At 40.9% G+C, this 24,256-nt stretch overlaps 1 protein-coding gene across 2 annotated transcripts in view; it reads right to left on the bottom strand.

The window, feature by feature from the left end:
• Positions 1–24,256, bottom strand: part of LOC110962283 (interleukin-1 receptor accessory protein-like 1) — a 265,262-nt gene that overhangs the window by 183,610 nt on the left and 57,396 nt on the right. For both annotated transcript variants that reach the window (XM_051942388.1, XM_051942389.1), the window contains exon 2: positions 2,039–2,318. In XM_051942388.1, coding sequence (XP_051798348.1) covers positions 2,039–2,318 — 280 coding nt within the window. The remainder of the gene's footprint in view (positions 1–2,038; positions 2,319–24,256) is intronic.

Below are 24,256 nucleotides of genomic sequence, written 5' to 3'. Positions count from 1 at the left end.
CCCACAAGTCTAGTAAAATCAAACTGTTAGATTTTTTTTTTTTAGAAGTAATGCAATTATTGTGACATTTAAGTGATACGAAACATAAAACAAGAAAACAATCACTTCTGGTAGCATATGCTAAAATGTTAGCTATATCAACTGCATAAGGTCAAAATATCTCAAATATGTGCTTCTTCCCAAAGATGCTTAAAAAATCTGATTAATTCTGATTAATAATCTTGAAAAAAAAACATCCTCAAGTCTATCTGATGAGGGGATTTGCTGATTTTCTGTCTTTCATATCCCTGTAAATGACTATCATGAGCACGTTGAAGATGTCATCTTGGGTATGAAGAGTTTTTTTTCCCCCTTTCTTCCACCATTTTCTAATTAATCCATAATTAATGATGGAAAAATTGGCAGGTTTTAAAAATAGGTTCATCATTGGTCTACATATAATCACATCATGTGCTAGTGGGAATAGTCACATCATTGCGCAGTTGTACTGAGCTGGAGCTAATCAATGTATCACTTATCTGTTACCTATAACATTGGAACACCCCCCAGTGCAACAGATTAGTGGAATTGATTGCAGCATCCGAGCTAAATAAAGGTCAGAGCTGTAAATATTCCATTTAAGTGGCAAAGATTACAAGCTGAACGCATTAAATACTGTATGAATCGACTCTTGAGTATATAGTGTAAAAACACAATTCAAATCTGCAGAAAGCAAACAGAGGAAACAAGAAATGCCCGCAGAGAGAAATCCTCAGTGATGGAAAAGTGCTCTGTATTCGCAACTATTGTTATTCCTCTCCATGATGGGCGAATAAGTGTTGCCCCTTAATTTGGTTCTGAATGGCAGAGACTGGCGACAAAGCAACAGTGGGCTACTCATCCAAATCAAATCTCATGGGTCTACTTTCTGCGTGATTACACAATAACTCTGAGCTGACTGATTGTCTACCTCCAGAAAATGCTGCCAACGTCACTGAATGGAGAATTGTTGGATTGGTACTGCCCGGTTCTATTCACGGCAGCCGCCACAGCAAAGGGAAGAGTGTTAATGGTGTTGAATAGTAATGGCCAAACCCCGTGGAAAGGAAACCTGTGCTGAATGTAACTGCTTGAGAGCACATTATTCGCCTTCTTTTTTCCCCTCCCTTTGGTCTATGTAAAAAAAAAAATCCTAAATCATTCGTGTTTAGCGTAAAATATGAATGTTTCTGTGGACTCTTCTGAATTCTCGAAAGATTACACTGCTATCTTTGAAGAAGATGTGTTTCAAAGTTCCTCTTGTTCTTTGAAAAAAAAAAAAAAGAAACAGGTAAGGGCTCCAAGGCAGCAGCTTTGCTTTTTCTTTCTGCCTGGCCACAGACAACCTTCATGTTAATGAAAACGTCGAGGAAGCCAGAAATTTTTACCACATTATAGAACTCATAAATCAAACAATTGTCTACCTCCACTATCGGGCAAGTGGAAAAAGAAGATAGCAGAAGTCCCTTACTTTTTTCCCCCTTTTATCTTAGCTGCCTTTTCCCTTTCCTCAATCTTCCCGCGCTGAATTGCTGTCCATTCTCTTTCGTCTCACTCCCTGCTCTTTCACGTTTTCAGAAAGAAGGACTTGTGAGGGGCCGAAGAGTTATGGATTCACCAATTGCACCTAATGGCTTAGTGTCCCCGAGAGGAGAATAGAGAAATAATTTAACATATAAAGCGAAGCAAAGGGGCCCCATACTGTTAGACGACGCTCTGTGGACCAAGGACCAGCGCTCTTTTGGCTGGAGATGAGAGACTTCATTAAAAATCAACAGGGGAGGATTTTCACACAGTTTTACTCTTGCCTACAGGGTTCCAGAAAATGTTATTTACCCTGTTATTTTACAGAGTCGCTGCTGGAAAAATAATACCAAAAATGTTGGCAGAGCTTCTTGTGAACTCTCACTATATTTTATGGCAAACACAATAAAAAAAAAAAAGCAAATTTACATTTGTAGCAATAAAGAGAGCAGCAAACTGTATCGTCCCTGGGCGATGCAGGCTTAGAAAAACGTACCTTAATACACACGAATAGTATCCCACATCGTCCAACTCTGCTGGGCGGAACCATATGGCGTCCTCTTCTTTGCTCATCCTTGTGCCATCAAAACTGATTGGTTCCTCGAAGTCCCCATGGCCAGCGCTCTTGTACCACATAAGGCTAAGTCCCGTGCTCTGCGCATGGGTGTAGTTGGCCCGGATATATCCATAGAATAAAGCGCACTTAATCCGTACAGGTTCCCCCAGAAGCACTTTGTATTTCAGGTAGTCCACTGACCAATCTGTGCAGCCTTCCACTGAAAGAGAAGGACAAGAAAATAAAAATTAAGCAGGGGGATTCTTGTTTTGTTTTTTTTGTTTTTTTATTTAGTCCAATTTGCATCATCACCAAGCACAGCGGAGGTGATTTGTACTCATGAAAAGGCTTTGTGGCAACCAGGAGCCAGCAGTCATATCACAATCAATCAAGACGCTCTTTTCCTCCACGCAGCGCTAATTGTTCCAAATTCTTTTTTTGCTTCACCGGAATACACAAATCGAACGTGGCTATTACTACAACTACACACATTTAACATAAGACTTCCTTGGTGTGCCAGAATCAATTCATAGCAAATTTAAAAACACAGGGAGATCCTTATTATGCTGCTGAAATGTTTTATTACCACAATATCCTCTTCAATGTAAGACTAAACTCTCAACAAAGCAGTTGTCAGATGCAATCTTTACTCCCTGCCTTCACCTACGAACATTACTGTATTTATATTTAACTTGTGCCTCAACTCATACATAAATTGATTTTACTGGCAATAAACTCTGTATAAACCACCATCTATATCTGTTTAAATGGCAGTGATGGCACTCAACTACATTTGACCTGAGAAAATTAGAAGCTGCTGTACGTCTGTATTCATTTCCTACAGCTATCAGAATATCCTCCGCTCTCAAATGCCATTGCGTAAATGGAAAAAGTAACTCATATTGTGCCGATGCACATGCCAAGTCCCAGCAATGGGGGTCTTCCTGTTAAGACATCCAATAAAGGCCACCGACTGTCAGTGGAAAAAAGTTATGAAGATTGAATTATAACTGAATTATTCATGCAGTGCAGGTAGAAGGATGGTTTGGATTCACACCCTTATTTTCCATCTTTAGGTGTATATGAGATTCATGAGCAACAGCAGATATTAAAGTGACACTTAATCCTTGCTTTTGCACACCAGTGAAAACTCGCACAGACAACACAGGTTCCTGAGCTGGTGACTTTCACACGTAATGAGTTGTGTAAAAAGACAGAGGTACTGCAAGTAATCATCTGTGTGTCAAGCAAGCAACACATTTGGGTAGTTTTTTAATGATTGGGAAACACCAAAACAGCTACTATGGTGAGACCGTTTTATCACTTCAATGCTTGGTGACCAGCATACCAACTACGAGGTGCAATCGAAAAGTTCTGGGACTAAGACCATCACAAGTCAAGGAGCTGCACTGCAACGCCCACAGGCTGACCTGTGTTATATACATATTTATGACCACTGGGATTCCAGCATGGACCTCCAACTGGAGCAAGAGATCACATTCTGTGTTAATTAGCCACCCAGAACATCAACCTTCATGTCAGGGATCATCACTGGTGCAGAGTTGTGGATCTGCAGCTGCCATACAGAGAAGAAACGGCAATTTTCACAGTGGAAGAACCCGCAGTCTCCAAGACAAGAGGAAGGGAGTCATTTCAGGAGCACACTTGCTGTTTTCTTTCAAATCAAATGGGGTTAGCACACTGGGAATTCGTCCCCCTGTGTGACAATGTCAACATGATGTTGACTTTGGCGTAATGGCTTGTTGGTGCTCCAGTGCTCTTTGGGCTTGGTCACAGCGCTCAACACAATCATTGCTCCTCACACGCCTCGTTATCTCTAGATTTTGCCCCCTGTGACTTCTTCCTTTTCCCCAAACTGAAATCCAAGTTGACTGCTCAGTGCCAATTTACATATTGGGACTTCCACAAAATGGGGAGAAGACAAGAAGACAACTTCCATAGGGACAGTGGCCAAACCTAAATCAGATTTTAGAGTTTTCTAGGCGCAGAGTCAGAATTTTTTGATTGCACCTTGTACTCTTTGTTTTATTTAAGTGTACAGCATGTAAGACCATTCTTCCATGAACTTTCTTTTCAGAGAATATTCATGCTTTTTTTATTTATAGCAGCACTGAATATTGTACATATTGTTGCTGCATATCTTATGAGATCAAAGCTGCTGAGCTCGCAGACAAAATGTTCGACACATAGAAGCTAAATCTTCATCAAAACTTTCTCTGCTCTTTTGAGACACTAACAAACTACTTGTCTTCTATCTGAGAAACAACAGCGGTCCACGATGAAAAAAAAAACAAGCTTTCTGTCTGCTTTACCTTTCCTTTTCCATTTTCCCTTCCTGTTCCTGACATTCTCGTTTCCCCCGCTTCACCTCGCTGCATCGCACTTCCTTTAAAAACAGCTGGTGAGCACAGCTGTCTCAGGCTCAACAGGCTTCGCTAATTGAGCTTCTATAAATGTTTTATTTACCAAAGAAGCAACTCGTCCGCCAATCAGCGAGGTGTGGTGCGTGCTGCGGTTGTTGGGGGTAACTGCGGTGGGGAATCGATTAACCATGCTGATTTATGTTATTGTACTGTATTCTGTGGGGCTGTGGGGGTCACACTGAGAATAGCAGCAGGAACAACACTGGTGGGGAGAAGAAGGAAACAGGGAAAAGCATTTCAAGGGAACAGTGAAAAATGATGGCGACATAATGTCACACAGATATTTCCAGGGTGGCTGCAGTGCAGTTTAATAGCGTCGGATCCATCAGTTATTGAAAACTTGCAGAAAGTTGCAGTTATGTCAATCTGTCTGAGTCAAAGAGCAAAGTTCAATGGTCACAAATTGGGGAAGAAATAGAGGACTGAAGAGGCAGAATACCAATTTCTTCACAAAAATAGGTAGTACATCAAAATGTGATGCAATTTTAAAGAGCCCCTCCAGGCATGTGTGGAGATATATACAAGTATTCTGTTCTGAATAAAAATTGGTTTCTGATTTTTTTCATGAAATAGTTCAATTACCTTGTTATATATTCCTCTGACATATGCCTTTCTTGAGAAATTCAGAATCAGTAAATTTGTAAACATTCTTCGATTTCTAAAGTAGAACTACTTGACACAGGATGCCTGTAACAACGCTGAAAGACCTCAGTTTACGTACCCCAGCACAGAAAAAATTTGATTATTTAGGAAAGAGCAGCTCAGTTGGTCATTTTTGCCCTGGGCACTTTTGGAGTTTAATCTTTCCACGCTTGATTTGCTTGCTTGATAGGTGATTCATTTCTGTTCATGAGCTAATTGGTATTCGGTTCAGCAATAGTTCACTTCATCTATGTTGTCTTGGGGTTGTTGAAACAGAATAGGAAATAGAAACTCAGTTTAGCAGATGAATGAGGTTAAAGAAAATGGGCAAAACAGAAAAAAACAAAGCACTTTGTCCTGGAAGTGACTTAAGCCCGGATCCAAGTATTTGAGGGTAACTTCTGCTTTTACATGCACCTAATCGTCCTGTTATTCCACTTGTAGGCTGATTTTACAGCTCATTTTAGCAGTTCTGCCAAATCTGCAGCCCCTTCCTGATCTGTCTCGATCCGAAATCAGCAACAATAAGTTGCTGTTTTCATTTGATAAGCCTGACAAGGCTGCAATCATGTGCGGAGCTTTGACATAACCCTCTAAACCTCTTTTTGATTTCTTCAATTAAACGTGTCCCCCCGTGAGCGAAATTAAAAATACAGCCTAAATTGTACAAAGAGTGACTAAGAAACAAAATGAAGCAAATGCCTGGGTAGGTATGTGCTCTGTGAGCTGCCCAACAGCACAATCCTTTCATTGTGATTAAGTCTAACTGTTGCTATGGCAACAAAAGGTCTACCCTCGCTTATCGAGAATTTGCTAATTAGTTTGCGGACGATAATAACTTGAAGGCTTAAGGTAAGACAACCACAGCCAAGATGGTTTCACTTCTAATCATGTGTCCTAATTGAGACTCTGAAGTGTTTTACTCTCCCAACTAATAAAAACAGCAGGAGGGAGGAAAAGGTCATACAAGCAGGCGGTAACTCGCTAACACAAAGGATTAGTTTGGCAAGGAGAGTGAGACAGTGCTTCTGATATTTCTGTCTTAGATATATAGACAAAGACAAAACACACATACAATGCATATAAGGAATGCATGGTCTTCAATCAGGGTGAAAATTACAAGAGATTTTGGTGGAGCTTCTCTAAAACATTGACAATCAATTTTTGCAATGCTTTTCTGCTTTCCTGTGTCTTCATCACCATGGATCATGTCTAATATGAGACTTTTCTTGATGTTTGATTAATGCAGGAGGGCGACTCATCACTAATTCACTTTAACAAAGATACCAGCAGTCAAAGCATGGCAGTGCAATATGAGAAAATTCCCTCTCTGTAAGTCGAAGCTCAGAAAACAAAGCAGAAGATGAAGAACAAACTTTCCCATTCAGTCTGCTGTCCGATTGCCATTAATCATTTCTCTGTTTTGTAGTCGGCACAAAGACACATCAGAAAAGAAAACAAGGCAGCTTACTTGCAAAATTGGGGATTTACCAAGAAGTACAACCCAGTCTTGTCTGAAGACCATGCCAGGGCCACCATTTACTGCAAATGTCAGCACTGATTGAAATAATGATGAGCTAAATCAGAAGTTATAATTCTCACACTGTCTCTAGTCACAGCAGCAGCTCTGTTCTTGCAAGCAGGTTCTTCTTGCAGAGACTAGTAACAAACCAAATTATTGGATAAACAAATTGACATTTTGACATGAAACTGGCACCAGATGAAATGTTCGAGGATCACCACAGTCACTGCAATTTATCCTCTGGGAACTGTGAATATCTTCACTGCAATCCATGTGATTGTTGTTCCAATATTTTACACAAAACATCATGCTGGCACAAGAAAAGAAGTCAAAGGTTTACGAAAATCATTAGAGTGCATAATCTGTGCACCACAAATTGCTGGTCAACAGACCAAGTAAACAACGGTCCTGTGAGTACTCAAACCAGATAATGCCATGGGATGAAATGAAGTTACTTGATTTTCTCATAATAAAAGGCAGTCTGAGATTACAAAAGATTGACAGTTTGTCAAAGTTACATACAGGTGAGAACCAGTACAATTTTAACTTTGGCACAGTTGTAACACATACACTACCGCTACCATTTCTTGTTTTCCATGAAAATTCAAAATTTGATTCATGTGCTAACATAGTTGCACAAGAGTTTTCCAATCATCAGTTAGTCTTTCAACACCATTAGCTAACACAATGTAGCATTAGAACACAGGAGTGATGGTTGCTGGAAATGTTCCTCTGTACCCCAATGTAGATATTCCATGAAAAAATTCCAGCTAGAATAGTCATTTACCATATTCACAATGTCTAGACTGTTTGTCTTTAATTTGTATTTCTTTCCAAATCAAAGACATGTCTAAGTGACCCCAAACTTTTCAACAGTCGGGCACACTTGGCTAGCAACACGGACCAGCAATAGACTAGCTGCCTTGGTATCTTGTTCCCCTCACCCCACAGAGGACCGGTGGTTCTTGTGAGACTGGTGTCACCGTCTAAAACTGCCATGACCTTGTGTTCCCCACCACCTTCAATGAAGCCAAGCACTTTGTACACTCAACAGATGTTGGGATGCACATGGAGGTCAGTATAGGATCTTTGTTTGGAGATGCCCATTCTAAGTCTGGCAATTAATTCAATTAAAACAAACCTTTTTACTGCTGGTCTTTACTAAAAATATTGATAATATATACTTAATATATAACTCCACTCCAGTAGGTCTCATATTTCTTCTAAAGGTATGCTGGTTGTAATAAATTGAAGAGGAACCTGCTATTCCACTAAGTCCAACTAGCTGACCAATAAACTGATCTTTGCACCCCTAGCATATTCTGCCAGCCCGGACAGGAGAGGAAAAGACAAATTTACTCAGAAGTACTCTCAGTTTGGCTGCACAGACTGGATTTGCTAGCAGGGATAAAAAAAAAGAAAAACACAGTAAATGCTTCACTGCCAAACATCAGACAGCCTGGCTCTGTCACCGCCTTTCCCATCAGCACGGCAAATAAACACTCAGTCCACTCATTTTTTTACAGCTGAACATTTTCCATCTTACTGAAGAAAAATAATGGCTTGCAGAATGAGAAAGACGGGACTAAACTGCTTCAAAAGAATTATTTTGATGTTGTCCCAGCACCAGAAATGTGTGACCACAGTACACGAGATGATATTATGCCAAACGGTAAACATGTGTCAGCAATGGGTGGCTCAGTGAAACAAGACAGAACAATTGGGACTAAATGATGAAATTATGTACATGTCGGTGCGCAACTGATGGATAAAAAGGTGATTATTTGTATTTAACAGTTAAATTACTGTCAGACGCTTCTTTTAACCTCCCTAAGGCTTTCAATTAATGTATCGTGACTTTAACTTAGAAGTTAAAAAAATAATAAAAGCAAAAAAAACAAAACAATTTAATTCCCTTTTGAAGGTGAACTCCAGTCAAAAGTCTTGCTATATTTATCTCTAACACTGCCACGAAGAGCTTGCCAAAGCCAGTATTGTCCACCTATCCTCAAATTGCTCGTTTCAGACTTTTGACAGAGGGGTTATCGTTCATTCCAGTAAGTGAGGCTCAGGATTTAAGCATAATCTGTTAGCGGGAAACAAACATGGTACAAAGCCTAATTGAACTCGATTAACATTTTCCCTGCTCACCAGATTTCCATTCCGCTGGATCACAATTGGTAAGGGAATTGGGCAATCTGCTGAGTGATAATAACTGCGGCAGCTCTTCAGCGACTGGGGCCATCATAAGCACCGTTTGTGGCTGTGCTACATCCATGAAATCCCATGATCCATAAATAAAAAAGGAGGGTAATTCCTCAGTCGCCATCTCTGAGCGCGTCCAAGGTCCCAACATTTGTGCTTGCTGGAAAAAAACGGTAACTGTCAGCTGTCATGTTTTTGCCAAATGATCACAGAACAAATGTTTGCATGTCACTCTGAATGGAAATCAGGATTTAATAGAGTCGCACTCACTGACACGTTGAAATGGGGTCGTCCAGTCGTATTCTGACTTAACCACGCCATTAAACAAAGACGGGGCCATTTGTCACGCCTGCCTTGTTTTTATGTTAGTCATGTTTGTCTCATTTATCCAACTGTGTAAAAAAAAAAAAAAAGAGCCTTATTCATAAAATCCTTGTTCAGTGCTTGTAACCAAACCAAGGATGTGATTTATGTGAAAACAATTCAACGCTACGGGTAAATGGCTGCATAGATGTATACATTTATTTCATATTAAAATGAATGCAAATATAACCTAATGTTTAAATGCAAATACAGAGCTTAGTTTACCTTAAAATCAAGGTTAAATGAAACAATTTTACATGTTTTTCTTTCAAAATGTAGACACATGCTATAATTCTCTGCATTTCCTCTCACTGAAACACAATTTCTTGTTTTAATTTGACCCTTGCTTTTAACAGGATCCCACTAGAAATGAGCCTCAAGGCATTTTCAAGCTAACTACAGAAGCCGTTTTTTTTCTGAACTTAATATGCATTGTAGTGTGTGTGCTTTTATAGAAAGTAGTTCGTCTGTTCAGGGCATGTATTTTAAAAAATAAATCGTATGTGCAATTGGCTGTTGGGAAGATGGAGCGCAGATGCGACCAATATGCTAGTTAACATGCATGAAAAAACAGCTATGATCTGGTTTAAAGGGCACCATAGTAAAGCCAAACAAATGTTATGTCACCATGTTCCCTCCACATTTTACTGTCACATGAGAACGAGCATGTGCTCCTTCTGGAGAGGAGGTGATCAGCTCATAAATTGGGTTACAGGTCTGCTGAGGGGTAATCGTATGCAGATTGAGTCGGGTCACCGCGGAAACTCCCACAAAGTGTCTGTTCTCTCATAAGCACTCAAGGAGATGGTTCACTACTATTTTTCTCCATAAAAGCCCAAGTGTAATTCAATGAGAAACTCGTGCATACATTAAGGGCCTGGGTTGATTGAATAAACACACGAGAATCTGTACTCACATCTCCACACCCGTACAATCTATGAGGTGACTTGACATCAACCTTTACTTGCCCTCGAGTGGTGTGGTGTCTCAGCTGGATCGGCTCCAGAATCCCTGAAGGAACTTATCAACTTCACAGGCACTTTTGCCGTGGGGAAGCTGGCGTGGAGGGAGGGGTGGGAGAAAGATGTCTTGAAATCTTGACCTGCCATTTTCCACCTTGTGAAAATGCTGTCGCAGCAGAGTGGGTCTCAATTAAGAGGAAAATAGCTCTGATGTGGGGGAAAGGTAACCTCTCAGCTGCCAGCGTGCACAGGGAGATTACCTGCATGATTGAAGTACCTCCAGCAGGTTGAAAAAGAGAATGAGTCATCAGCCAATAAAGCAATCAGCCACAGCCCTCTGCATGTGAGAGTATGATCACAGACACAGGACACATGTGAGTGTGCACAGACAACAAAGGATGTCAGGAGCTGTGAGCCAGACTGAGGCATAGTGCACGGGCAGAAAATAATAAAAATGAAATTGTAGGAGAGAAATCAAGGGCTGCTGTAATGACACTGCAACAATAAGGAACTGCAAATGCTAAAATGACCACAGTGACATAAAGGAAAATCTACAACCACCTCGGTGTGAACAGTGATCTGTAAACATACAGAAAAGAGTGCAGGGGAGGAAGGAAGTTAAAGGAATACTTCATCTTACAAAATTTTCGGGAGGGAGACTGAAAACATCATGTTTGTGTGTTAAGTACGCAGCCAGAATCAGGGTGTGATGACCCTTGATGACACCTTAGTAGTATGGACGTCAATCTTCTATTTCTGCTTTATTTGATGGAAAACGCATTACCAGAGGAGGCAGAAGTCGAGGAACGTGCAGAAACTGTATTATAGACTTGCTGTAGTACCAGGTTGTGCCATCAGGTGGAGCCTCTTACTGTAAAATAAGATGGAGTTATTTGTGTGTTTGGCCAATGCCCACAAGGACCGCAGATTTCAAACACACATCTCTGCTGGGTAATGGTGCGAAAAAGGTTGTGTGGTTTAGCTAGCTACAGGTACCTGAAGTTTTGTACAAGCTAACACATGCTGGGAGTTGTGCGTGGAACAGCTGTAGCTGCTAGCACAGCAGCAACTGGACTAATGTTAACTACAAAGAACAGGTCTTTCAATATGTCAAGGATAATTTCAAAAATCTGTAGGACTTGGATGTGGTTATCTATCAATATTTGTGCTTTTTTGTCTCAATCAGTTAGAAAATTTAAACAAAAATAACATTTTTTTTGTGCCTGACTATTTCGAAATAAAAAAATCTATATAATTTGCTTTGTGTTATAGCAACATGCAGCTACATATGATTCAGAAAATTTAGTTAACTTTCACATTGTAATTATTTTTGTTACTTTTTTTTTGCATTTTAAGTCACCAATAATCAATCAATAAAAAAACATTATCTTGGAAAGCAAACATTTCCAAAAAAGTCTCTAAAAATGTCCACATTTTATGCAATAAAAAATACTGGCAAATTAGAAATGAGCAAGCCAAAATAACTTGAGATGGAAGCACCTGAGGCATCCGAAATCATAAAACTGCGGTCAGACATTTAGGTTAAAAAATAAAACACCGGGACAGTCAAACAAATTTGAAAGCAGTTTCCCTGTGACGACAGACATGAGGGCGATCTTCTAATTTCTTCCCCAGGCTAATCCTTCAAATTCAAAAGAAAGAAATTACAAAAAACCTTCAGATTTAATGCAGGCAGAAAGATTGATATTTTTGCAGGGTGACTCCAGCTGTCCAGCTTATTAAATGGTTGCGGTGACATTTACCTCCCATCCTCCTCCCTATTGCTCATGAGCAGATAAAACAGTTCTATCTCTCTCTATCCTGCCTGCACTTTACTCTCATGACACTTCATCTTCATTTGTCATTTGTCTCTCTCGTCCCAGCTCCCTCTTTTCCTTGACAGCCACCGGGCTGTTATTTATATGCAAATACTCAAATGTGATTGGGGACACCAAAAAAAAAAAAAAAGAAACATTTTCTTCCTATCGTAAAATAAACATTGCCTGCTATCTTCCTGGCTTTCCCCCTATTTCTGGATCAGATCTGGATCCCCTGATTGGACGAGACCTCTGGAGAGAGCAGTGCCTGCTGTCTCCAATCACGGGTTAAATGCTGATGGGAACAGGAAGCACAGAGAGGTAACTGATGGGAAAGGGGAAGGTGCCGACTTTGCCAAGTGGACCCTTGCAGTGAAGAGAATAAGCAAAGACGTAGAGGGGAAATAAACATACGCACACACACAAGCACAGGCGCTTTTTTTTTGGAAGAAACTGTTCAGGTAGATGGGAAACTGTTCCCTCTTACTGTCACAGTTTATGAAAGCAGCAAATGTCTGCATCTACAGATACCAATCATATAGTTTCAAATTTTTTACAAATCAATTTAACTTTACCATATATATTTTGTGATCTTGCAAAATAAACCACCCTGCAAATGCTATTCAGGCGGTCATGTCAGTGAATGAAAGCATTCAATCTACCTACATTTCATCGAAAATTCCAGCCACAACACAGGACATGGCTCCAATTTCGAGCAAAAAAGCAGCTTCATGAGGTTATGACATGCGCTGAGCTAGTTATTTCTTTATTTTAAAATGAAGGTCGAGAACACTTGACGCTTCGGCTCGCTATTTGAAAGGCATTTCAGATGCAAAGTTCTGCACACTGGGTGACGCGGTAAGAGGGCACTTGTGTGTTTGTTTCTGCACAACATTTCATGGGCTTCATCTCTCAGATAAAGTGAGTGGCACTCATGTCTTTGTTCAGGCGGAGGCAAACGCTGCTTGTGCTAACTAGTGGAGCCTGTCAGTTTGGAAACACGTGAGGGAAGACCTCAACCTGAAGTATTTTAGTAATTAGCGGTTAGCATTAGCATGTAGCACTAGCAAGTTTGGTGAGCTGGCTTGAATAGTTTCTTTGTCAGTGGTAAGCTTGCTGTGGACGTGGTAGTATTTTTGCAGCTAGCACTAGCATTTAGAGGGGTTTGGAGAGTTTCTAAGTATAGTTTCTTTGTCACTTTTTTGCAGTTGGCACAAGGTATTCAGCATCTTGCACTAGCTAACTGTTAGCATCGGCACTGCTCACTACCTGGAGTATCTTCTAAACGGGCCGTTGAATGTGGCAGCGCTGTTCGGATTGCGTAGAGTTCACCACCTCACCTCCTGGAGCTGTTGTGGGACTAAATGGACACAATAGACCTCGGTCAGGGATCCTAGGTCCTTTATTGAGTGTGTATCCTTTCTTTTGGTGCACAATTGTTTTGTGTTTAAACTAACTTATAGATTCTCTAGCATATTGAGGATACAGTACAGCAATTGAAGTTCACCTGCATCAAAACAGCTTGTAGTTAATGACGTCTGTTTTCCCTTTCCGGCTAAATACTACACATATCAAATTACTGAGGCACAAGCCATCATTGTCCGACATCTAAATGTGACAATGTGTCATATCATCTCAGCGTGAGAATCTGTGATGACTCCGACTTTAAAGGAGTGATTATGCCTACCATGCCGCATTTGGATTCTCCTGGGCAATCAAATTATGGAAATCGACTCGCATCCATATGTTTACTCCCCAGTTTGTGCCTATTTCACGGGGGAAACGTGTGACAAGGAGCAGATGTAAAAGTGAACCTGTTATGGCTGGGGTTTCTCCTCCAGAGAGAGCAGTATATAATCAGAAAAATCATCCCTCTGTTCCCAGCGGTGCCAGTAATCCTCTCATCTAACAAACAGCCTTGGGAGGCGTCGAGACACACAATATAAACAATACTGACTCCTGAAAGAATATCCGAGTGCTGCATTGCAGACATGACTGCGCACATAGGACAAGAGTGTACGGATAAGACTTGTTTTTTTTCTCCTTCTTCCCAAACACTCTCACCCACCCACACAGGTACAAAATACACGGAGAGAAAACACACACGAAGAACGGGCCGCACAATGCGCACTGCCTCCGCTGGCAGCCCTGTCAGCCTGTTATTCTGTGCTGTATCATGGCAGTGTGGGTGCGCTAAGCCGGTGACTCAGACCCTCGCCGGTCCACTACAGACACCGACACACCATTTGGGCGTTGTGCTCCGGTGCCCCCGCGAAATGAGCGTTGGTGAAAATAGAGCGTGCCCAGATGGATAGAGAGCCTTGTCACATCAGCCTCTGCGCCAGCCGTCTGTGAAATGATAAGATGGCAAGAATATGTAACAAAGCAAGCAGCGGGTGCCGTCCTGATGAGCGCTGTGTCAGCTCCCATACGTCAACTCTGACCTTATTTTTTGTCTCACATTTTTTCCCACACTGTTAACTACCAGAGCATCATCTCGTTCCCTTTCTCTTTTTTTGTGGGTTGCCTTTGTACCCTCTCTCTCTCCCCCTCTGTCTCGCCGGTTTACCCTTCCTCTATCTCCAAGCCATTCAATTCTTGAACACAGGAGTGGGAGGGTGAGGGGAGGTTACGCCGGCAGTTCAAAGAGAAAGGAAGAAAATTATGATTGAGGAACGATTCGAAGCGCCATATCGGGAAGGACGGTGAGGTCCCCAAAAGCCACACAAGTAAGGGCGTCCGTGCTGCAAATCACTGGAGGCAATCGCCAATAATTCAGCCGCAGTGGACTCTGTTTCTTGATAGATATGTCTTCAAGGTCGAGGATATTATAAAGGGGAAAAAAATTTGGAATATTGAGAGGAATTTCAGAGGTTAGCCAGCGGAGAGCAAAATGAAGTATTTCTGCCAAGCAACCTGCACATTTGCAGGACACATAAAAACACACAAGCATAACTGCATACTTACATTGAAAACACACACACACACACACACACACACACACACACACACACACACACACACACACACACACACACACACACACACACACACACACACACACACACACCTCCTGTTGGACACACACAAGCAGACAGGCATCCAGGGAAACCTAGTGGCCTGGAACAAGAGTAGAGCCAGAGCTTCCCATTAGAGGACATTACTGTCAAACACTGGAACGAAAAGTACCTGCTGTACACTGATTACCAACCCACCTCCCACTACAATTCAATTACAAACTGGATAATATGATGCACTGCACTCATTCTCTGCGACAGTGTTCAGGCCGGTGACATGGCGAAGCGATGACAGCTGGTGGAGATGTTTCCCGAAAACGCTGATGCCAATGCTTTCCACATTTCTGCACCAGGGGTGATATTTTCGGCTCGCTTTTCGCCACCACGTCCGTCGCTTTGAGTCAATTCTGTTAAGCAGCAAGGCTTCCACCATGAGGAGGCTTCAGGTAACAAACAGGGAATTTAAATCAATCTCTTTTCTTGCTTTTGTGCAAAGTTAAAATGGGGTCAAGTTTGACGTTATTCATCAGATCAGAGTATCATCAAATGGATCATTCGCTTCAAAGCTCGTCGTCCTGCCTAATAAATCCGCCACATAAAAGGTGTGTTATAGTTTTATCAGTTATTTTAATGGCAACTGAGTGACAGTTTTGAAAAATCAAAGTGTCAGTGCTTTGGAAAAATCTCAATTATTAATAGAGTATTCAGTGAAAGTCTAAGTAAAGGTCCCTTGTGATGCAAATATTAAAAAAAAATGTAAAAGCACTCTTCAGGTAAGTTTTTTGAACAGGATTTGGAGCTTTTGCAGATGGTGGTGGGTAGAATCTCATGTAGAAAAAGAACATGGCCTGTCATTCTCATTCAGGGAAGAGTTCTGACATCCACTCTGCATGTTAGCAGCCCATTAAATGGCCATCATGGATCATTCCCACATACATGGGCCAGCAGGAACCCTCTATAGCGATAGTATGTTTAGAAGCCATATTTAATATGGTTCCATTATTACGTTAGTCAGTGGTGGTGGAGGTGTAGATTTGCACTGACTAAAAGGGGCAAAAGTCAGCATTTAAAAGCAGTACAGTCTGGTGGAGGTGTAAGTGCTTGACCTTTTACCAAGGAGACTCAAGTTTTAGTCTAGTCTCAGAGAATGGGCTTTAATTTTGACTTTGGCTTCCGCCCTACGCTTACTTGCATTTTCAGTCATGCTCTGGTTCAGTTTCAGCACCAAAGCTACTTGACAAAGCTTAGAAAACAGCATGGTCTTGGTTTAAACACACCTGTTGCTACATTTAGCACATTCCAAAGCTCTATTTTGTGTGTTTCCAAGGCGTCAAAACAAGATCCAGGTTATTTTCTGTTCACTATAGATGATAACATGCTTTCTGGCCTACTAGAAGCTAAAGGAGGCCCCGACTGCGCTATAGGTAATGATAGGAATGCTCCTCATCGTCTAGGTAATGGCAATCCTGAGTGCTCCAGCTGAAGGCAACTGGACTTTTAAGCATTTAAGCTCTCACCCATGAGGCTTTCTTCAGTTCTGAGCTCTGAAAAGGCCTCTTAGATGAGGGGTGAAGTCCAGTTGCTATTTACCAAAGCTCTTAGGAATGATCTGCGATGGTAATATCCATTTAATGGGCTAACTATGGTGAAATCAGGTGAGATTTTCATTGACAAGGTGAAGTGGTCAATCCACACTGGCAGTGCAAAAGAGGAGAGCATGGAATACTAATCAGGGCTGAACAATTTGGGGAAAATATCTAACTGCAGGTTTTCTGACGGGCAACATAACCTTTAAAAGTCAAGCTTTAGTTCATTATTAACTGCAATAGATGTAAAACATGATGGAGCATTACTACATGAGATAGCATCACAAGCTGTCACACAAGGAGGAACGACATGAATTTGTAAAACCACTGACATGACAGCTGAAAAATTGGGTCAGACGTGCTGCATAACATTATCCTAAATTGCTGCCTTTGCGATCTGCATTGTTTCAAATCGCAATTTCAACTTAGAATCAATTAACTGTTGAGCCTTCAGACAAACTGAGAGAGAATGCAGGGCATGGAGCACTTACTGCCACTGTGTCAAACCGTTTTCCTCTCCAGACTGAAGATGACTAACAGTCTCAAACGAGCCCTTTTTAAAAACAAATTTTACCTCCGAGAGGAGATTCTCCTGACATTACAGCTCCAATTATTGTGCAGACTGTGGAAGACAGCGGGTCTGCAAATAACATATTACCTTATTCATACTGTAAATCTCGAGCAGCAAGCGAGTCATTTATTGTACCAGTCAAAGCTGCAAGCCCTCTGATAATAAATTATTTAAAGCTGGTCTTGAGTGTAAGCTGCCCCAAAATGTCTGCAAAACTGTTATCCTAAAGAAAATACTGCAGAATTGAGTAATGCTGTTCATTTTTCCACTCTAATTAATACATAAATAAGAAATAATGCAAATTCCAAATGAATAATATTAAAATATTGCAAACAGGGAGTACTTGTATTTAGGTCAGAAGCACTTTCAACTATGAGAGTAATTAAATAAGAGATGAACACAAGCCCAATCTGGTCATTTTGAGCTACTTTTTCGTTATATAACCATGCAGACACACCACACACACAAACACAGCTATATGCTTCACTCATTACACCCATAAATATATTTAAAAAAACCTCTCTCAATACACAAACTGCAATTCCCTTATCCCTCAGCCAACCGCCTGATAACAAGCAGTTCATTTCCCTGATTCAAAATAAGCCATCCTGTTCTGCTCCAATTAGAAGCTTAGTATAAGAATTCCATTATCATGTGCTACAACCCTCCAAATGCACCCATCGTGCAGACACGAGGAGCGGGGCGGGTGGGGGTGCCGAGGTGCATAACAGTTTAAAAAATGTATTCATGCACAGTGTCAGCAAATTAGAACCTTAATGCAAATTGAATTTACAATAAATCCACCTGGAGCTGCCACAGAAGAAGAAAAAAGAAAAGAAAAAAGGAAAAGAGGAAGAAGCACAGAAGGGGGGAAAAAAAAGAAAAAAGAAAATGAAAATGGAGATCCTGGCACTATGAGCATACATTTGCATATACATAATTAATTAAACCGGGGTTCATTGCTTTAGATGGATGACCGTCTGAGGGGGAAACCGGGGAGCGACTGAAAGTAGAACAGGACTAAAAAGGTTAAAGAAAAGGTGAGTCTAATTTCAGAATACAAAATCACTGACTCATCAATGTATGTTTTTGCATGTGTGAACTCTGTATTATATGTTAAAAAAACCAACAACAAAAAAACACGAGACACAAAGGCATGAATGCCAATTAGCACCACTCACTCAGTTAGCTTGACAACAACAAAAAAGCAAAAATAATATAAAGCCCTCCAGTGAAAGATGTCATGGGCTTGTTAGCGAGAATCGTAGGTTCGCACAAGGTAACAATGGCTAATCCAGTACAAACAAATCATCCACAGAGGTGGTTGAGAACGTTAAATTATTGCAATTGTTCCTCGGCTGTTCAGGCTGCCGCTCTCATTTGGTAAGTGGCTCCACTGTAGCTTCTGAATGTGGGCCCACTGAGAAGTGAGGGCCTTGATGGTGTCACTCACTTAAAAAAAAAAAAAAAAACAAACAAACAACAAAACAAAACCTGATTACTTTTTCAGATTTCCTGCAAAATATACTCGTATGAAACAAGGTAGCAGGTTTTGCTAGAGGTGGCTACTGTGTGAAACTCTTCAAATTCATTGGAGCTTCAGAAGAAAACACCATAACATGAGAAAACTGATATGAATGGGATGAGATCATCACACATTTGGAGCTCTTTGAACATTTCCAGAGTTTCAGTTCAGATTTTTTTTTTAACATGACAAACCCTACAATAAAAGAGAGAAATCTTTAGTACATCCAATGCTGAAATTGTAAAGTATTATGGCAAAAAAAATGGCTCTTAAAAGGATTTGGAGTTATGGCAGCTCTGTAGAAACTATAAGAAAAACTCTACTTTTACTGCAAAAAGAATTTAAATCACAGCAAATGCTTGTATTACACACTATAAGACAATTGCCTCATTCAAAATAACTGATAATATGTCTATTTTTGTCACGTTTCTCACTCCTGTTTTCACCATTTTCATCTCTAAATCAAGACAGTCGTGATCTTTTTGTCACAGTTTGATCTATTTTCTCATGTTTCTATCCATATAATTGTCCTGTTTGTTGTTTCGGTTCAACATAAAGTGCTAGCATGACTTATTCAAAGTGTGATGTTGCTAGGGCTGCGCAATTATTTCAATATTAACCTCAATCACTATTTTGGCTTCCTGCAATTAAATGAACACAATCGACTGCCGTACTGATGTTTGAAATGCACGCTCAAGCTCGTCGAAAACTTCACCTCATATCAAATCAAGCGCTTCCTAAACTAACATCCAGCCACCAGGGAGCGACGGAGATGCTGCAGCTTCACTTTTAGGAAGCTGTCGTGTCGCTAAGCATAAATCCCTGCAGTGGTAGCGTGTGCAAAAAGTTCCTGGATGTCGGTTCATGCCAGGATTGTGATGCACAACAGAAAGCAGAAGGGCGAAGATTAAATGTTGGGAGCAGAAGGTGAAAAGCTAATTCCCTCGAAACGGATCATCATCTGTTGTTTTGAATTGTCATGGATTTAGGGCAAGTGATGTTCATGAAGACCAACGAGCATGCAAAGAGTGCCACAAAACAACACAACAAGCACTAAAAACTGCAGGATAAATGCATAAAAAGCCAAGAGGATGTAAATCACTGTTCAGTGTCATCTCATGTAGCTTTAACAGTGACAACATCAGCAAATCACACGACAAAAAAGTGAAAGCAGCTCCGTTGATTACATTTGGATAACAAGGTTTGACTGTATTTTCCTTCTGGGAAATGTACTGTGAATAAGGACTAGACTTAATACCAGGAATGTCGCACAACATGGAAGTGAAATTAGTGATCAGATGATTGGATATGACAGCATCACTAAAGTGACACTGTAGAAAAATAGTGGACTGTTTTTCCAAAAATACAGTTTGAAACAGTAAAATCTGACACTTTTTTGGAGCCACAAACAAGAATTAACATTAACAGCAGGCTGCTGTAAAAACTGATGGTGTGAACAACTGAGCAAAAAAGTTAACACTGAACAACACAAATGAGACATAAAATGACACAAACACACAAAAAATAAGACGCAGCATGACAAAAACAAAACGCCAAACAACAAAAGGGAGGCAAAATTGCCCCAGAGAGACACAAAATAAAACAAACAAGACACAAAACAACAATTAGGCAAAATTACACACAAGTTAAACAAAACACACGGGACACAAAATGACACAAAACAACAAATACAAGACACAAAACAATAAAAGGGAGACTACATTGCCCGAGACAGACACAAAGTAACACAAATGAGACACCGAATAACACAAACAAGACACAAAACAGACAAAAATACACACAAGAAAAACTAAACACCTATGAGACACAAAACAGTACAAATGAAACACCAAATAACAAACACGTCACAAAACAACAATCAGACCAAAATACACACCAGAAATACAAACACGAGACATAAAATGACACACAAAAAACAAAAATGAGACAGAATCAACGCAAAAGGAGACAAAACAACATTCAACACAACGTGAAATGACAAAACAACACAAAAACAGATATAAAGCAACAAAAAAAATAACACAAAATGAAATAAATGAGACATAACACGACATTAAAGGAGACACATAATGGAGAAAATACAAGACACAAAACAAGACATACACAGAAAATGAGACAGAACACGACAAAAACAAGACACCAAACAAAAAAAGGGAAACAAAATTGTCCAAGAGACACAAATACTCACAAAATTACACAAAACAACAAATTTGAGACACAAAACAACACAAAAGAGCAACACAAGCAAGTCACAAAACCACAGTTACAGTTAATATTGGTTACTGCGGCAACACTATAAATGCAGTATAATATTGTAAAGTGTAGTTACAGTATTAAACAGTAAACATGATATGAATGAATTTATAATACTGGGATTAACTATTGAAGTGAATTTAAGTAGTAAAACTGTAAAAATACACTGAAAGCCTGGTGACCACAGCTGCTACTGTTTTATTGTAGTTTGACAGGAACATTTGTTACAGTGAAATGAATAATTATCACAAGTATTATTTTGGTCGTCACTGTGCTGCCCGACTTGTTGCATTGCTGTTTATCTAGAAAAGAACTATTATCTCTTGTAAGATTTTTATTTGCTTTGAAAACAGGATCAATTCTTAAACTTCAGCCAGCTTTCCAAACACTTTTGCCTTTTTTGTTGCTTTATCTTTTTACTAAAAGCTTTGCTCACTGCATTCATTCCTATTTCCTACCAACCTCGTGGCCTTGAAATGGTAAAAACAATAATGACGCGGCGGTTTGGCACTGAAACTACACACCAGATGGCCGCGTCAGCATCCTCAGATCTTGCTGAAAATAAAGCAAGAAGTACATCTATAAAAGAAAGATTGGGGGGCAAAACTGTGCTCTCTTTCTTTGGCAAATATAATATTTAGACCCCTATAGCTTCCTCCTTCCCCCCCAAGGCTACCTTCAATGGACAACACAAGAAAGGGCTAGAGGTCAGAGTAAAACAACTCAAACTACAGTATATCTGTGCAGAAGCTGCACTGGATTAAAAGCAGTGGCTCTGATATTGATCAAATGCTAACACTGGTGCTCGAGTATATCAATCAAACCAAACCAGCTCTGCTGTTAAGCCATCAGTAGTAAAGTATGCCTACCTGGACTGCAACTGCAACCCATTTTAGTCCTTTTTGATACCACCAGCAATATGAATAGTCCTCTTTTTTCTTGTTTTAATCTGCTTCTGTCTCATTCATCCTCCCTTGTCTGTCCCTCTGCCACTAATCAAGAAAAATCAAGGAGGCAGTGCCCTTGGTTGGACTTAATAATAAAAAAAAACACGATAAAGGAAAAAACTGGAAAAAACTAATTCCCTCACTGAAATGAAGAAGATGTCATCAAGAAAATGAATTGGATTTTTCTTGCTGTTAAAGGGCTAAAAGGTCTGATGTGATGAACAAAAGGCAGCCATTGTTAGATTTTAACACAGAAGCAAAGGTTTGACGAATGATTTCAGAAATTGTACTAATGTTGAGGATATGTGCTTCATCTGGAAGCTCTTTAAACTCTGTACGCATAAATACACTTTGACAAATAAAACAGTGTTTTACTAATTCGTATTATCAGGATCTTTGAACCTCAAAGGATTAAAACCTAATCAGGCTTTAAATAAGAGTCCCACATTACTTCAGATGTCAGTTGCACCTTCATCATTTCCTTTGTTCCCGTCAGTTCAGTGCGACCGGTCAGAGGTAAAGTCAGTGTAAATGAAATGTAGTAGATAAGCTGTCATTTCTCTTTTCCCTGAGCAGCATCGGTATTTTAACACCGTCTTCCAGTTATTCCGTGTGAAAGCTGCCTGTTTTCTGCTGTATATTGTGGAAATCTGAACAGAAAGACTGTAATCCGGCCAAATGACTCAGTTACGGTCTCAGTGTCCTTGATCAAGACACATGGCTGATGTTTAGTGGCCAACCCTGGCCTCCGAACTCCGCGAGCAAATCAAGAACTTCAAAAGCCGAACTCGAAAACATGTGCAAAGCGGCGAGGCACGTGGAACGAGGCGGGAAGAGGAGTAAATATCACGGTTTGTTATTTGACAAAAGACCCGTGTCTCCTGTCATACCGCCTCGACTTCCCTTTTTTCCCCTTCCGTCTCCTGCCATCTTGCTCGGCTGCACATTATCTAATAAAGCAGAAATGCCATAAAAATAACCTTAAAAACCCCTCAGCCTGCCAAATTCTGACACTGGCCCAATTGAGATGCCATCATAAATTCTGAAGTCTGTGATTCTTTTATAGACAGTATGGGAAGAGGTGAGCTAAATGGATGAGAGGAATGGTTGCCAGTAATGTATGAAAGAGGGGGAAAGGGAGAGGGAGATGTGGTGTGCGTGCCGAGAGAGAAAGAGACAGACGAAAATGGACTCAAAGACAGGCTGAAAGCCCATCTCCTAACTGCGTGCATATTAATGCGGCACTGCGGAAATCCAGCCAGCCAGCCAGCAGCCAAGGTCAACAGAGATTACCAGGACCATGACTAAACAGGCTAGCCAATGATTACTGACGACGTCCTGCTCTCCTCTGACCACCAGCCAATCCATCCGTGCCATCGGCCCTTAACCCCGGCCACCCCTCCGGCCCGGCGTCCGTCAGAGTCCAGCCTCGGCCTGATGGGTGATCGCTAATAAAACAACAAATTGTCTCCTTCTTGGCGATCCGCGGAGAGTGGGAGGTGGGCTGAATACATGAATTTTGATCAGGGCGCCTATAATACCCGGGGTTGTGATGATGTAACGAGACAGAGGTTCTTGCCTCCGTTCACAGCCTCCCCTCCCTCTTCCCAGCAGAGTGGGTGGGGATGACAGAAAGGAAGGCGGCAGGATCGGTGTTACTGTAGCCGCCAATCGTGGAGAAAGCCTCCAGCTACCCCCGCCTCCATCACCTCCATTAAACATCGTTAAAGGGCTATTTTAGGCCAACGTGTTACATTAGCACTCACCGCGGCTGCTCATCTGAGAAAGCAGGTTAGGACAATACGTATATATATCAGGGAGCAGCATGGGGGGGGGGACTGCTGGCAACAGATGGAAGCACCTTCACAACCCTCACAAAGCACATGCAGACGCCGTGATTGGAGTGGTGCTATAAAAGTGCCCCAGCACACACACATACTGGCATCGGTTCTCGGCGCACGACTCGCTTTCGATTAACAACCAAAGTTTCCTGCTGAGTCGGAATATACGGCTCCTCGCTGAGCAACTACGACACGATCGATGCTCCACTTTGATGATCTTCTAATGAAGGCAGTAAACATGTAGATTAGAGACTGTCAGTAGCCTTTTCTAAATGCCTTTCCGGCTCCCACTTTATCTACGAGTCACTATTTAGGAAACCGTCAAGAATAATAGATCCCGAGATAAATGGCGCCGTTTGTCAAAGTAGCAAAAAAGTTCTTTTTGGTTTAGTCGCCTTGTTGATATTATGCAAGAAACCACGGCAATTTGTTACTGTCGAAA

Source organism: Acanthochromis polyacanthus, chromosome 22, assembly GCF_021347895.1.
Source record: "Acanthochromis polyacanthus isolate Apoly-LR-REF ecotype Palm Island chromosome 22, KAUST_Apoly_ChrSc, whole genome shotgun sequence".
Taxonomy (NCBI): Eukaryota; Metazoa; Chordata; class Actinopteri; family Pomacentridae; genus Acanthochromis; species Acanthochromis polyacanthus.
The sequence above is the reverse complement of the archived record's forward strand: the minus strand, read 5'-3'. Positions and strand labels throughout refer to the sequence as shown.